Source organism: Symsagittifera roscoffensis, chromosome 7, assembly GCF_963678635.1.
Source record: "Symsagittifera roscoffensis chromosome 7, txSymRosc1.1, whole genome shotgun sequence".
In the NCBI taxonomy this organism is placed as follows: domain Eukaryota; kingdom Metazoa; phylum Xenacoelomorpha; order Acoela; family Convolutidae; genus Symsagittifera; species Symsagittifera roscoffensis.
In genome coordinates, this window is record NC_087068.1 from 38,334,969 (window position 1) to 38,350,976 (window position 16,008).

The 16,008-nt window shown below is 38.2% G+C and overlaps 1 protein-coding gene across 1 annotated transcript; it reads right to left on the bottom strand.

Moving 5' to 3' along the window:
- Positions 1–217: 217 nt before the first annotated feature.
- Positions 218–11,219, bottom strand: LOC134851534 (SNW domain-containing protein 1-like). The gene is made up of 6 exons (XM_063867664.1): positions 11,056–11,219; positions 10,781–10,974; positions 2,528–2,708; positions 1,955–2,249; positions 1,119–1,673; positions 218–862 (listed from the first exon to the last, which is right to left on the bottom strand). Exons 1-6 carry the CDS (start codon positions 11,217–11,219, stop codon positions 566–568), a joined length of 1,686 nt encoding a protein of 561 aa, XP_063723734.1. The 3' UTR covers positions 218–565.
- Positions 11,220–16,008: the final 4,789 nt, after the last annotated feature.

Here is a 16,008-nt window from a genome sequence, read left to right on the forward strand (position 1 = left end):
ACTATTGTGAACACAATAGTTCTTCATACCTTACATACATCGTAAGGTCGGGCATTCAGCCATAATAATATGTAAAACGATTTTTAAAAATGGAAATTTGAAATGTGGGGGAAAGTGGAAAAGAGCCTCATAATTAAAATTCAGGCGGTGGTTGATTTTCAAAATATTTTCATAGTTGAAAAAATATATATATAGCTAGGAGAATTAATTGAAAAGATCAAATCTCGACTGTAAATTGAGCTTAAGGAGCATTGCAAGGATCACAAACTATGCAGTAAAAATATTAATGTTTCCTCACTCGAACCTCTGTGGATACCGGCGACAATGATAAACTTATCGCAGTATCTAGACAGCGGGCCATGTTGCTGGTTTTAATGCTGAATGGGCAAAAACTTGCTGCTTCTGGAATGATAGAAAATTTTTCAAAATCTGATGTTGGCTCGAAAGTTTACTTTAAAAAAATCAATTCTAGCTCCAAAAGCTTCGCAATCCTGAACACGCGACATATTCACATGGAGATAAATCTCATTGCAGTGAAAAGAGAGATCACAATGGCAGCACAAAGTTATCGCTTTCGTTTGCTCCCACTGGACGATGGTTTCTCTGATTCCGGCTTTGGTCGCTTGGACCCAGACGTTGATTGTCCAGCTCCGTCTGTTGCCGATCCCTTCTTTGCTTCGCTCAAGAACTTCTCGAGACCGAAGGGATCCTCCTCCTCGCCTCCTTCGTCTGCGGCGCCTGGTGCCATTTCAAACTGAACCGGACCATCTCTGCTGCTCTGGGCGGCACCTCCGGAAAAGTCTTTATCTGGCACAAACCTCTTAGAGGAACGTATTTTATCAAGATCGTCACCATACGTGTCCTAAAATATACAAAATCATATCCATTTTTACAACAACAATAACCTTGTTTTCAAGGTCAGCAAAAGAGAATTTACAATCATTTCATAAAGGTGCATAAATGAGATGATACATAGTTTATTATCTCAGAATTTCTCAGCTTAAATTTGAAATACAAGCTAAAATGTTAAAAAAAATACGCCCAGCAATTTTCCGAACACAGATAACGCATTGTAAACTTGCAAAGAGCATGATTTCCTAATTGGACATGAAGCTTACCTGGTCGACATTTTTACTCGGCCTGTAAATATTGTTAGCCATATTTGCTTCATTTCTGAAGGGCTTGTCGAATATATTATACGTATCATCGTCGAAACCGAATCCAGAGTCCAATCCCTGTGACTTGTTGAACAATCTCTGATCGAACATAGACTCATCATTCTGGTTTCCTCTCGCTGGCAAACCGAGGGCAATCTGCTCACTGACATCTCTGTCTGCGTCTTTGCGAAGCTGCGCTTGTTTGTCAGGAGCAGCTCTAGCTATATTTCTCTCTCGAGCTCGATCTTTCCTTCTTTCATCTCTGATTTCATTTCTTTCGTTGATAGCTCCTCTGTCATCATCATTTCCATCTTCATCGCCATCAGCTGAAATTCCAGCTCGTTCCATTCTGGCTTTGGCTGCCAAATCTCTGAGTCGTTTCTCTTGCTTTTCTTTCTCTTTGGTCGCCATTTTTCGTTCAACTTGAGCTCGCATTTCAACAGCCTCACGTGCTTTTCGATCGGCTATGAACAACGCTTCGGCCAGACGGGCAAAGTTTTCGTTAATTGTGACCGACTAAAACGGTTGAATCATTATCACATTCGCCGAAATATGCATATAGAAATCCAATTAGCATAACATTTTTTTGCCTATAATTAGGAGGCCTCTGACATGTCATATTGTCATTATTCAATTACCAAACGAGCAATCAAACATTTTCACTTTTTGCAAAACCATTTTAAAAACTCATTGACTCCAGAAGATTGGGGCATTTTTTTTAAAGAAACTTAAAAACTCATCGCTTTGAAATTAAGTTTTCAGTCAAATCAATAGCAATTAATAAGGCATAAACATACCTGCAAGCCTCTTCCGTCCGCAGCAAGTCGCTTGTCAAGCGGAATCGTGTAACCTTTGGCATTCTTCCAGTTAGACACACACGGCGGGATTTTCCAGTCTTGCTGCTCTTTGGCTGTTAACTTTCTGGTAGGTGAATGTAGAACAGGAACTGGAGGTGATGGTGGTCCCCTCGGGATCTTTTTGCTGGTGTTGAATTTCGCTGGCTCCATTGGGTCAACTTGAGCTTCAACCATTCTGATTATTCTCTGCTTTGCTCCAGAGTTAAATCCACCTCCTTGCTGGGCAGGAGTGAATCTAAAAATTCACCTTTCAACATACCAGTGGTCAAAGAGTTAATAATGGGGAAGCCAAAGGTGAAATCTTGACGATATGGTTTGACAATCCAGTGTTGTTGTACCTAATTGGCGAACTCAACAGCTCAATTACACTTTTAAATGACATCATACCCCAGAATAGCGGAGCACCGATAGGCGTACAAACCCTGTTATTTTGGAAATGGCGCATGAAAAGTCTTGTTCAACCCGCCAATTAGCAAAAGCAACCATGGTGAATCCATTTGTTCGAACATTTACCGAATATATTGCGCTGGTTCTTGCTTTGGCGCTGCTCGAACTGGCAGTGCTGCTGATATTTTACTGTTTACTAGTTTTTCCAACGCTTGTCGCGTTGATTCTGTCGTACTCTCAATCGTTTCTTCATCTGGTCGCTGCAAATCTGCTTCGTTGTATTGTTTGTAAAGAGTGCTTTCGACACCTAAACGTAAGAAAATATGATGGTTTCCATCCGTTTTCCAATAAAGCCTTAGCTAGAAGAACATTAAAAATTTAGGCGGTATTTCATACTCAAGATCAGGTTAAACTATTAAACAATTACCATGCTTTCATGGGATATTCATATTTCTTCTGTTAAATCGTAAAAACTAACGCTTCTACAGAATTAGATTGAGTGTCCTTCAATTTCGGGACTTTCAGAATTAAAAAATCTCGCAAATGAATTAAATCATAGATTTTCATCCTTAATGTCTCATAGCTGATCATTAAAAAAATCACCAGTGGCAAACCGGAGGCTGTGTATTAACATATGCCAATGTTAAGGTGTAAGAAATTGACAGTTTAAAACTGACATATCAATCAAAAACTGACATACCGATCAAAAACGCAGAAACACCCCCATTCTCTGACATTTAATTTTCAAGAAAAATCTATTAATTTTCAAAAATAATCTTATAAAAATTTAAGACAAGGATAGCCTGTTATTGTGCAAGTAGCACAGAATGTTCCGACCAGTCTTTAAAAAGACAAAAAAGTTTTCTCAAGTTGGTCTCGTTTTTTTCTGCATTTTGTGATAAAAAAATTGAACGAAAAATTAGACCTTATGCATATTTGAGAGTCATAGTAAAATAGGTCAATTGGAAAAAAAAAACTGAAAATTTCAAATATTTTTTCCAAACTTTTTGAATTTTTAAGTTTTTGATTCCCAAAATTGCGTTAAGAAACTCCAAAAACTACCTTTACTTGAGTAAAATTAAACTTTCAAGGCTTAAATTAAGCTTGAATGAGCTATTTAAATTACTAACTACCTTACTAATTAGCTCGAAATTAGACAAAAAATCAATAATTCAAAACCGGTTTTTCTCGACACTGAAAATTTTTTTGAAATTTTTTAATGTCGTTCAAATCACGACTGAAAGGGCTTTAATATGATATAACACTCAATCCTGTCCAATGATTATTTGTGGTAGCTTAAATACAAAGTTCCTCCCCATTTTCAATGGTCGGAACAATAAGGCTTTACTCACTGCTTTCTTGTGACTAAGAGGAGAGTGAAAAGAGAAACTCAAAGAACCGTTTATCAAAAACATTGAACTTTTTGGAGCTCAATTAGCAGCACGATTCGGAACACAGGCGGCGAAGCGGAGCTTCGCGCCGCTCGCAATGCAACAAACAAAACAAAGAACGTATGTCGAAAAAAAATCAAATGTTGAAGAAAAAAAACTAGGTGAACCACAATTTTCGTATGTCTAGATAAAAAATTAACTGGGGCCTAGCGAAAGCTGAAGTTATGTGTTTGATATTCAATGAATTTGCTATACTGATGGGGCACGAAAAATGTGATTTCAAAAATTGGACATTGCCAAAACCTTCTTTGTTTCTCTAAGTGATAGGAGTCAAAAATTTGGAGATAATGTATTTTCGAATTTTCTCAAGTACATAAAAATGCTGTTAAAAAAATTAAGGAGCCGCCGCTTCTGCAATAACCATTATCGCAACCGGTTCTTTCAATTGAACTTTTCATCTGAGATTTGGTAGCAAAAATTTTCAGAAAATTCAAAAACTTTCTAAAAAAATTCAAAGTTCTAAAAATACTGATTAAAGGATTAAAAAAATCCGTGATTTTTTTCCTGCAATGAGCATGTTGTCGCCGCTTAAGCAGAGAAAATTCTCAAAATCTGCTTTCTAGATTGAGCACGACCTGAGAATTGGCACGGTAGTTTTCGCGTAAAGTCAAAAATTTTGAAAACTTCGACTTGTTAGAAGGCTATAACTTTTTTCTTAAACAAACTGGGCATAGCCAGTTATAAAAGTAGGCTTTCAAGAACCTGTTGTTTCGATTATACGTATGATATCAGATTTGGCAAGATAGTTAGCGAGAAAAATCCAAAAAACAGTCAACTAATCAAAAATTTCCGAGAATCATAGCAATCAAAAATTTCCGAGAATCATAGCTTTTGGTGTAAAAAAAAATAGGGCGTAGTCGCTTATGCAGATGGGATTCGCTAATCTTGTTATTTCAATTGAACCCAAAATCTCATGTTTGGGAGTGTAGTTCAAGAGAACTGTCAAAATCTTGCAAAGGGTCGAAAAATTAAAACTTTGACTTTTCCGAGGGCCATACTTTGGAGTAGCTGCACAGGCAAATGAGCTTCTCACAAGTTCTTCTAACTGAACCCAAAATCTCAAATATGGCAGGGTAGTTTTCGAGAATATTAAAAAAAGTTTAAGAACCATCCAAAATTTGATTATTCCGAGGGCCATAACTTTAAGAAAAAATTTTTGGGCGTAGCCGCTCATGCAGGGAGCTTTTCATAATCATTATTTTTATTGAAACCAAAAAAATGAGAAATGTATTTTTCGAGAAAACGAAAAAAATCAAAAACATTGGTCAAATGTTCCCCACAGACTTTTTCCAAGGCTGTAGACATAGAGTCAACTAAACAGAGACTCTAAGGGAGTACACAGGCACACAGGGGAGTAGGTTGATACCCATTTTTGAAAATCAAGTTTGAGAGAAACAAAAATTTTTCCAATGATTTTGAACATAATTTTCCATACAGAAAAAAAATCAATTAACGGATTGGTAACATAAAAAGTGCGGAGAGGAGTGATCAAGTTGTTTTTCCCTTTTAAGGACCTAATAATTGGTGATTAGGTTGACAAAATAAGACGAAATGTATAAGCGAAACAAAAAAAAAGAAAGACGATGTCAAGGTGATTAAAATTACAAACTGTAGGAGTAAGTCAAACAATAAAAGCAACATTGAAAAAAATGCGCGCAGGAAAAAAACGGCATCAAGATGTGAAAGCTAAACCGACAACAGATAAGCAGTAAAATAATTGGCCGACAACTTTCTTTGAAACAGAATAATTCAGGTTTGAAAAAACAGGTCCTGTTCGGACTCGAAACCAGGACCTTAGCCGTCCCAGGCATATTCACACCTCCTGGCTAACTTGGCCGGGAACGCAGAGAAGTTTGAAATCAATATGAACCAAGATAGAAGTTAATCAGTTAAACAAGTTGTTAAACCGAAAAAAGTATATACTCCAGTTTGATAACGCTTCCTACTCAAAGCGTAAATACACATTAGGCCTTAAATCACAAAAATACCGTTCTGTGACAACAAAGCAGGCAAAACATAAGCAGACACGATAGGCCGTCCAGCTGAAAACTTTTCCATTTGTATAAGAAGAGGTCTGGTCTGATTCGAACCCTGGACCTTTGTCATCCCAGTCATGCACGCTTACTATGTGCCAGCGTTATCAATAAGCAGACAAATAATTGGCCGACAATTTTCTTTGAAACAGAAAAATTCCAGTTTGCAAAAAAAACAGGTCCTTGTCAAATTCGAACCCAGGACCTTTGCCGTCCCAGGCATATTCGCTACCTCCAGGCTAAATTGGCATCAAATTTTGCATTCAATACGAGCCAAGATGACAAAAGTGATTCTCTTGAACAAGTTGTTAACCCGAAAAAAGTCTATAATCCAGTTTGATAACGCTTGCTAATCGCAAACCTAAAAACATTAGAAGGCCTTAAATCACAAAAAAGACCGTGCTGTGACAAAGCCTAATTGTTGTGATAAACTTATTAAATAGTGTGTCAGTTCAAATTTACCTCGTGTAATTTCATAATACATGCGCTGGGCTTTCCTCACAGACTTATCTTAGTCCCAGCCGTAGGTGAGTGAAGTTTCCCTAGCGTAACTAGACGCAAGAAAGAGTGAGCTGGTGAATCGACCCCCAAAACGACGTCAGGTTGTACCACTCCTTTCTCTTTTTTTTTCTTCATCACCCTTGTCTAACCAATTTTACATCCTAATTGAAAATATTCAGAAACGACCCCCAAAGAGCTTCCTTTCTGGCTCCAGTTGTCTGTGTTTCAGGTAGATGCCGCGATTCCAGGCAAGACGCATCCGTGAGTTCTCACAGAAACTAGTTATCGGGGTTTCAAGGACCAAATATATCAAACCAGCTCTAATAAAATCAACAATTCACTCCTACCGCGGCACAACGCTTCATGATCTGTTTGAAACAGTTTTGCAATACGACCAAAGCGACTAAATACAGTAGCAATAGTTGCTGGATACAATGACAACAGGCCGCTTCCACAAGAACTAGAACAGTAGCGGAAAAACTTGATTAACCTCGTCACTAACAGATTTCAGCCCAAGACACTGATCATCCCCAAAACAATTCAACTCGTCACTAACAAGTTTCAGCCCAAGACGCTGATCATCCCCAAAACAATTCAGAACTGTAATAACTCTGAAATAAATCGCAAAATTTATATTCATAATCATGTGTTGCTTAATTTGATAAATAGAATTGTACACCCCTATACACTCATTGTTTCACCTAACCTCAACCTAAATCTAATCCCTCAAATGTTCTGCCGTGATGGCATCTATTTCTCGTTCTACGGTATTGATTTCTTTACTAACTTTCTTGGAAATATATTCTATAAATTCTCTCGCTAGCTTGACACTGCCGTCCTTCCTCAAATGGCTACTCAAACACATTACCTTATTTGTAGAAACAACTTGTGAGGCGGAGGTATTTGGTGCTTCACATGCCCAGGCTACATGCATGTAAAATGCAGCGGGCTAGCCCGCAGCAGTGATCATTATTACGACTTCAACTGTCATCGCAGCACATCCCAATTTCATTCAGCTAACGGCACGCATGAATGCAATCCCCCAACCCTAGCTACAACGCTCCCTCAAATGCACCCTCATCCTTCCACTGCCCTACACTCCCTATGTCAAATCCTTCCACTACCCTAGACCCATTGTCAAACCCCTGTCCAGAACTTAAAGAAACCACAAGAAAAATATACTCCGAAGTGGTCCACTGGAAACCGGTCTTTATGATCTCATCAAAAAATCGAGTTGGTTATAATTTCATTGAAAGCCTCAATAGAACTCTGAACAGCCTAATAGAAAACAACGAAAATACCTTCGCAATGCACGCAGCAATGATCTTTCCACAATTACTACTGCAAAACAAAGTCCGAAAATGATGGATCTTTATGTAAAACAATAGCAAGGCGACTTAATCAATGTCAAGGTGGAGACCTGGATGACCTATATAACGAAGGGCAGACGCTGCAAATGCGCTCGACAAAAGTAAGTAGAAGAAAAACTGAAACTGAAGCACATCATTTCAACGTAATGAATACTGGTAAAATATCAAGCGCAATAGCAAAACTAACGGACACATCCAAAGGCAATCTTTCGCTCGACGAGATCATCAAAGGTAAGACAGTAGAACAGACTCTTATAGAGAAGCACCCACCATCTGAACCAATTGATGAGAACTATATTACACCAGTCTCAAATGAAACAATTCCTTTCCATCCATCGATATTTGACCAGATAAACGGTCAACATATCAAGAAAGCAGCCATGAGAACGCACGGATCTCATGGACCATCTGGCCTTGATGCAAAAACAATTGCTTAAACTGACAAAAAAAATTGGCTACCGAAGAACTAAATCCAGAACTAAGGGAACCATATAACGCATGTAGATTAATACCCTTAGATAAGAATCCAGGAGTAAGACCCATGGGCACAGGAGAAGTTATGCGTAGGATAAGAGGACAAACAAAAACCAAATGCCTAAAAAACGAATTCATGTCGTTTGGTTCAAACTACCAACTCTGTCTAGGAAAAAAATGTGGCATTGAATATGCGATCCACGCGCTAAGAGATCAATACAGCAAAAGCTCCGATGATGCTGCTTTACTGATAGACGCCGAAAACTCGCTAAACCGAAAGCTGGCATTGAAAAACATCGAAATTACCTGCCCATCTCTTTTAACAGCGATTGAGAAATCCTACTCCAATCCATCTTAACTGTTCGTTAACTAAAAAAACATCTACTCTCAAGAGGGGACAACTCAGGGGGATCCACTAGCAATGGCCATGTACGTTCTAGCCATATTACCCCTCAAAAAATTTTTATCAGTAGACAACGTAACCCAGAAATGGTACGCAGACGACGGAAAAGCAATCGGTAAATTAAGCAATCTACTAACCGTCCTCGATAAAATTGTATCACAAGGTAAATTTTTTGGCTACCATGTTAAAGCATTCAAATGCCAACTCATTGTCAAAGATGAAAAACTCTGTGAAGCTGAGAAAATGTTCGAAAATACAGGAATCACTATAAAGGCAGGTGCCCGAGTGCTTGGTTCAAATATAGGAACAGAATCTGAAAGTAAAAATTTCCTCGAATTTCAGAATGAGCAAATCAAAATTTTGAAAAAAATTAACGAAAATCGCTGAAACCTCACCACCAAAACGTTTATGCCCGCTATACTAAAGGACTTTAAGAAAAATTTTCATTTCTTACCAGGACAACACCTAACACTATGGAAAACTTAGAAATATGTGAAAAGATTATCAAAACAATTAATACCTAACCTAGTCGATAAAGAGTCATTGAACCCCCAGTTTCGTGAAATATCTTCCTTACCCCTTATAATGGGCGGCCTTAACATCGAGCTGCCATCCGATCATAAAAGGTATCTAGAATGGTCTAAGTAAACATCACTAGTACCGGAATCTCAAGATCCTGTTACAGCAATAACACAGCAAGAAAAAGTATGTACGAAAATCGAAAAATTGAAAACTGATAGAAGAAACCGAAAGAAAACAAACCTCATTAACTCCTTAGATGAAACAGATAAATACGCAATTGAACTGGCCTCTGAAAAGCGAGCCTCTAACTGGCTCAACGCTTTATTATTGAGGAGATCTTTCAACCTGAAAAAAAATCAGAATTCAGAGATGGTATTTACTTAAGATACGGATGGGAACCGACCAAAACCCCACTCACATGTGCATGTGGTGCTAAGTTTACCTTGACACATGCGCTATACTGTGCAAAGGGCGGTTACACACACATAAGACACAATGAAATTAGAGACACATTCGCCAACCACATGAACGAGGTTTGCCATGACGTCGAGATTGAGCAGAAACTTCAGCCGTTGCAAGGCGAAAGCTTTGTCAACAATTCAACTACAACTGAGGATGAGGCACGACTTGACATTAGGGCAAACGGACTCTGGGGTTCACGATTTAGCCGCGCTTTCTTTGATGTGGAAAATTTCAAACCCATGCCAAAACATCGCGAAAACTGCATAAAGAAGCATATAAATATCACGAAACGCTGAAGAACTCCCAATATCAGCAAAGAATTTTAAACGTAGAGCAGAGTAACATCTGCCAATTAATTTTCGGATGCACCGGTGGCGCTGCTCCAACAGCCACGCAGACAATGCAGCGATTAGCCGAAAAACTAAGTGAAAAAAGACAAAAAAGCTATCCAGAGTCGATAAATTACATAAGAACTAAAATAAGCTTCGAGCTCCTGGGGAGCTCTATACTATGTATTAGGGGGTGCAGATCGCGGCGCAAAAATCAATTTATCGACAACTCCATCAGCGCTATTGTAGAGGAAGGACGGCTAAGATAAATTAACATTAAGACGATGCATTTAATGCTGATTTATGACTTCATTGATTAAATGATAGTTTGCTGATATATATGCATTTTTATGATATGGGTATGGCCCTATCCAGCTTGTGCACTTACCGAAACTAATTTAGTTTTTTTTTAAAGTTTGATAACGCTTGCTAATCGCAAGCCTAAATATATTAGAAGGCCTTGAATCACTAAAAAGACCGTGCTGTGACAAAGCAGGCAAAACAAGCAGACACGATGACCATCAAGCTGAAAACAGCTTGCTGTACTTCTATCTTTTTATGTTTATATCTTTAACTATTTTTTGTAAATACCATTATTTTTCAGGTGCTATGTTTTAACTGATGATGAACTTTCTGTTCGAAAAGCTTTTTACCACAACATTGTTTTTACTCTTTATTGCATAAGAATGATTCAGGCCTGTTTCGAGCCCTCGACCTTTTTCATCTCAGTCATGCACGCTAACTATGTGCCAAAGTCGATTATATTGGAATTTATTATAAGCACTCAATTGAAACAATACTTGTATGGAACAAGTTGTTAGCCGTGAATCTCACCTGAATGAATAATCTTGTCATCTCTATGTCCCTGTTTGAGAATAGCGTCATATTTGACACTACCATCCTTGTCGTACTGAAGAGCAACAGCGTTTGATTGAGAGGCGCCTTTCTTCTTGGATCCCATCATCATGGGATACTGAACTACAATACATTCGGGGTACGCACCCCCATCTCCGAAATCCTCTTGGGTTCTAGAAACAGCAGATACTACTGAGTTTAGTTGACATCTTATCCTGGTTTACGCACCCATGTTTACATCATGGTTTACGTACCTAGGCACCCATCCTTTTCGATGACCATATGGTGGTGGTCCGCTCTTAACAAGTGTACCCGAATTTTGCGCCTGTTTCTGCTCTTGCTGTTTTCGATATTGCTGTTGCACATCAGGATCATATGTCGATAATGAAGGCTTGGGAAGAATTCTTGATAAAGACATTTTTCTTAAAACCAAAAACCTTTTTTTACTCATTATCAGAAGATCAAAAGTGTCATTGTAAACGAGGTTACATTCAGGAGTCCCTTCATCACATTATTCAGTCAAAATCCTCGGAATTTTCTAGATATGGAAGAGTAAAGTATAATATTGATAGATGAAAGTGACTCAAAAAGACTGACCTGATGAGAGGCAAGGGGTCTATCATATACTTAAATACAGCTCCGCTTTTGTTCCCTGGGCGCTATAAATTAAAAATTTCTTCGAAACTAAGTTTATCATTAATAGTGCTGAATACACAGGCAGCGTTCGCAACCTGTATTGCGAGGAAATTCTCTGCTTCAGAAAAATACCTACCCTGGGTTCCTCGCTACACGTGAACAAGTTCATACAAAGATTATTCAGACAAATCTCAGTATAAGGGCTGGCGGCACCCTGAACTTCAAAATCTAATAGTTGAAAAATATATCCATCCTTAATCAAATCTCTATATTTGTCGAAGAGATTTTGAAATGCTAAAAACTAAATTTCAAATGCTTTCGCAACAATGTGCATCGTCAGGATTTTTACAATAAACTAATCTAAATGACGATAAAACATCAATTTACAGATGAGATTCAAAATAATTCCTATACAATTTGGTTCGAAACCATCATGTTAAAAAATAAGCCAATCACAGTTGAAGAAATTTTTGCTAAAAATTAAATTTCAAACATTTTCGCAACTATGTGCATCGTCAGGATTTTTACAAAAAAACTAATCTAAATGACGATAAAAGATCAATTTACAAATGTTATTTACAATAATTCACATTTATTTTGGTTCTAAAACATCATGTTAAAAAATGAGCCAATCACAGTTGACCTCTAAATTACTATTACGATAAAAATAATTTTAACCTGTAAAATTAATTAAACAAATTTAAATTAATTTGTCTGGAAGTTTCTGAGTCATAATTTCGATTAAGACATGTACGTTTTAAATAAAAAACCAAATATATTTTGGTACTAAATTTTCAGTGTTAACTCCCTGCTCCTAAACTCATCGCGCTTGTTCAGGCCCGGTTTCTCTTTCCTGATATGTATTGCCTCTAGTGTTAACAAATTTGTTTGGTTGTTTGACCTATCTATTTTTTCCCAACTAAGATCTGCGCTATTTTCCTCAAGTTGCATTGCTGAAGTTGACTTCTAAATTACTATTCAGATTAAAATACTTTAGGTCAATTAAATTAATAAAACATTTTTAAATTTATTTTTCTGGGAGTTTCTGAATCGTAACTTTGATTAAGACATGTACGTTTTAAATAACAAACCAAAAATATTTTGTGACAAAATATTCAGTGATAACTCCCTGCTCCTAAACTCCTCGCGCGCATTCAAGCCCGGTTTCTCTTTCGTGATATGTATTTCTTCTAGTGTTAACAAATTTGTCTGGTTGTTTGACGTATCGATAATTTCCCGACTTTGAGCTGCGCTATTTTCTCAAGTTGGCATTGCTGAAGGTGGAGGCGTAACGGTGAGTCTGCTTTATTATGTTCCTCAATTCTAGAGGTCAAATGTTGAACATTTTGTTTGACATATCTGGAAGTGCATCCACTACAGGACAATTTATAAACCTATCTTGACTCGAGGTCATAAAAAAATAATGACTTAAGTGACGGTAAACATGATTCTGGTTTTCTTGTGGTGAAAACCATTTGAATGTTAGTTAAGTTTCCTAACCTGTTAGCAAATTATTGGCTTCGGTTACCTCTATATTGCACCATCAGCATTGTGAGCTTCATATTTTTTTGGATTGACAAACACCTCTCACTATCCAGGGACTTGCACTTACCCTCGGTGATTTTGCACAGGGAGTCAGCCGCCACCTTTGCGGACCAATTTTCAGCGTACTGATTTGTCAGCCATTGCGCCCTATTAGTTTCCGTAGCCTAGCTACATGTACTCCTAAAAAACCTGTGTACAGTGCATTAGATAACACTACGTTTATACTTCTATTATTCAGTATAGTCCCAATATATGTTGATTTTTGATACCAATTGCAAAAAAACACCCCTATCCTGCGAAACATTTATGTTCAAATCCAGGAACGGGAAAATCCCCTCCGAAATAGTTTCCTCCAGAGTGAACTGCAGATTTGGATGAAGAGAATTGGCGGCATCGAGAAGACAATTCGGCCCCCTCTGACTGTTCTAACAAGGTCATTCACATGCCTGAGGAACCATTTCACCTGGGGAGTATCCTTCTCCTTGTTCTTAGCGCGGCAGCAGCTTTCACAGTCTCGGTTATTGATGCGTATTTGTCATCGGATATTTTTACGCATATTAGATCATACCATTTTCGGCAACACTAGCATTCAGCCCCCTTTGATCTATATGTGAATTTCCTGCTGCAATATGGAAACCGTTTTTGTCATTAATTTACTGAATCTCCGTTCCCATCAGTATTTCTTGTCTTAGAGCAAACTTGTACTCTTTCAGCCATAAGTCTGCCAGAATTACAGCGAGGGACGCGCCAATTGCTAAACCATCATCTTGCACATACCATGAATCATTACACTTGAAATTTAATTTGCTGACCGCCATATTCAAAAGCCTTTTCATGGTTGCTCTTTGAATTTCAGAAGGAGACTCCCTCCTGGCTGTACAGCTTCTGTTAAGCAATTTCAATTGCCTCCTTCAAGGAACGTTGCTATACAGTTTTTCCCATCAAGAGATATTATGGTTTCAACCGGATCCAGGGCAATGTTTTCAATTGTTTCTCTGGTATCTTTAGTATTGGTTTCTTTATTGGCTCCATCGATGATGTCAACAAAAAATGCACGCGTTTTGTTAAGATTCTCGTACGAGCTGCCTGGAAGTGATAGTACTGGTCGTAGGGGAGTCTCCGCCTTGTGTACCTTAGCTAAATCGTACTAACGGGCGGGTTGCCCCCTGTTGACCTCATCTTAGAATATAACTGGTCACTTATCTCGTCTCTTTTGTTCATGGCTAGTAGTTCTTTGTTAAGTTCCTTCTCAATTCTCAATATAAGTTCATCAGTGATTACATCTTTTTTCAAAAACTGAGCAGATAGGTTGCAACAAGGATTCCAGCTTTGATTCATACGTTTGTTTCCTCATTATGCAAAAACCAACCCCTTATTAAAAGGCGCAGCCAGCAACCCATTACTTTTGAGATAACTCCTCGTTTTTTAACGGCTTTGTCTCTTGGGGTTTGACTTACGTTTTTTGCATATGCCTTTGCCTCGGCTTCTATTTCACATAAAGTTTCACCAGATGTTCTGGTTTTTCAATTTCGAGAGTAAAACGTCGATAACAGCAAAAAAGTGCGTTTCGTTAAATTTGTCTCTAATGGTATGCTTTGGGCCCATTGACAGCACTTCATGTACCCATCCAAGCAGTTGAATGTTATCAAGCACCTTAACTGATCGCTCATTTCTCCCCCCAAGAGTTTTATCTTGTCTCTCGAAAGTTTTTCTAACTTTTTTCTATGGTTTTCTGATGTTGTCAATAAGCTTGCCTCAACTTGGATGGATGCCTACCACTGTTCATCGATTTTTTTTTGCACCAAGGATTTTGCTTTCATTAGCATCTCCTCGTTCCTTTTCCTGTCCTCATTTGCCCTAGAAGTTTCAGTCCTTAGTAGTTTTAGTTGAAAATTATGCACAGCTTGGTCCAAAAAATAATGTTCTCGGGGACCCTAAGCTTCAAAAAGTCCGGTATTAGATAGCTTTTCAGACATTTTCACAGAAATTTCAGTCGATGTACATATACTTGAACTTTTTTTATGGTCTCTGTCTTTTTCCCCTGATTTTGCCAATCCGCTCTGACAGTCTTTCTTTGTGTGCCACTACCAATCGCAGAGATTTCCCGGGAATTAAGATCTCCACTGCCGGTATACAGTTCCTATTTTTCCACTTTTTCACCTAACTTACCCCACATGCACACTGATGACTTTATCTAGGTTTTAATACACAAGAATTTTTAGATATACCTACCAGTGACACACCTGATGAAATTGCTGACTCCGAAGCAAGTCAAATTTCTATTATTTCGCCACTTTTTTTCATCCAATAACTCCCTCAGTTACCGTAGTCATCAAATCCTAAAACTCACATTTCTCTTATACCGGCGCTACTCCGATTCTCTCACCCCTTTCCCGCATTTGTTCCGACCGACACCTCAAACCCAAAAACTTATGACTAAAAAAATGATGAGTTAGATGATTTTATTCTGCGTAAATAGCAAATACTTTTTAATAACAAACCACGTACAACCAACCAACTAACACACTCCACTTGATCTTTTGAAACACTATTATCATTCTTTCGTAATAACACCCCACTCGTGCACAACGCGTATTCATGAAAAAGAAGTATCCCATCAACCCACCATTATATTTAGTCAATCGACCTCAGTCATCAAGTCTACTCCGCACTAACCACCCTAGACATCTTAATACCCTCTAACTGGCTCAACAATTTAATATTGAGCAGATACTTCAACCTGAAAAAATCAGAATTCAGAGATGGTATTTACTTAAGATACGGATGGGAACTGACCAAAACCTCACTCACATGTGCATGTGGTGCTAAGTTTACCTTGACACATGCGCTACACTGTGCAAAGGGCGGTTACACACACATAAGACACAATGAAATTAGAGACACATTCGCCAACCACATGAACGAGGTTTGCCATGACGTCGAGATTGAGCCGAAACTTCAGCCGTTGCAAGGCGAAAGCTTTGTCAACAATTCAACTACAACCGAGGATGAGGCACGACTTGACA

Bases quoted from the DNA above. Each gene is read 5' to 3' on its own strand.
- LOC134851534 (XM_063867664.1), bottom strand. From the start codon at position 11,219: ATGTCTTTATCAAGAATTCTTCCCAAGCCTTCATTATCGACATATGAT. The intron at 2,709-10,780 runs GTGAGATTCACG...TCTTACGTTTAG, and splicing joins TGACAAGATTATTCATTCAG to GTGTCGAAAGCACTCTTTAC. The intron at 1,674-1,954 runs GTATGTTTATGC...CAACCGTTTTAG, and splicing joins CGGACGGAAGAGGCTTGCAG to TCGGTCACAATTAACGAAAA.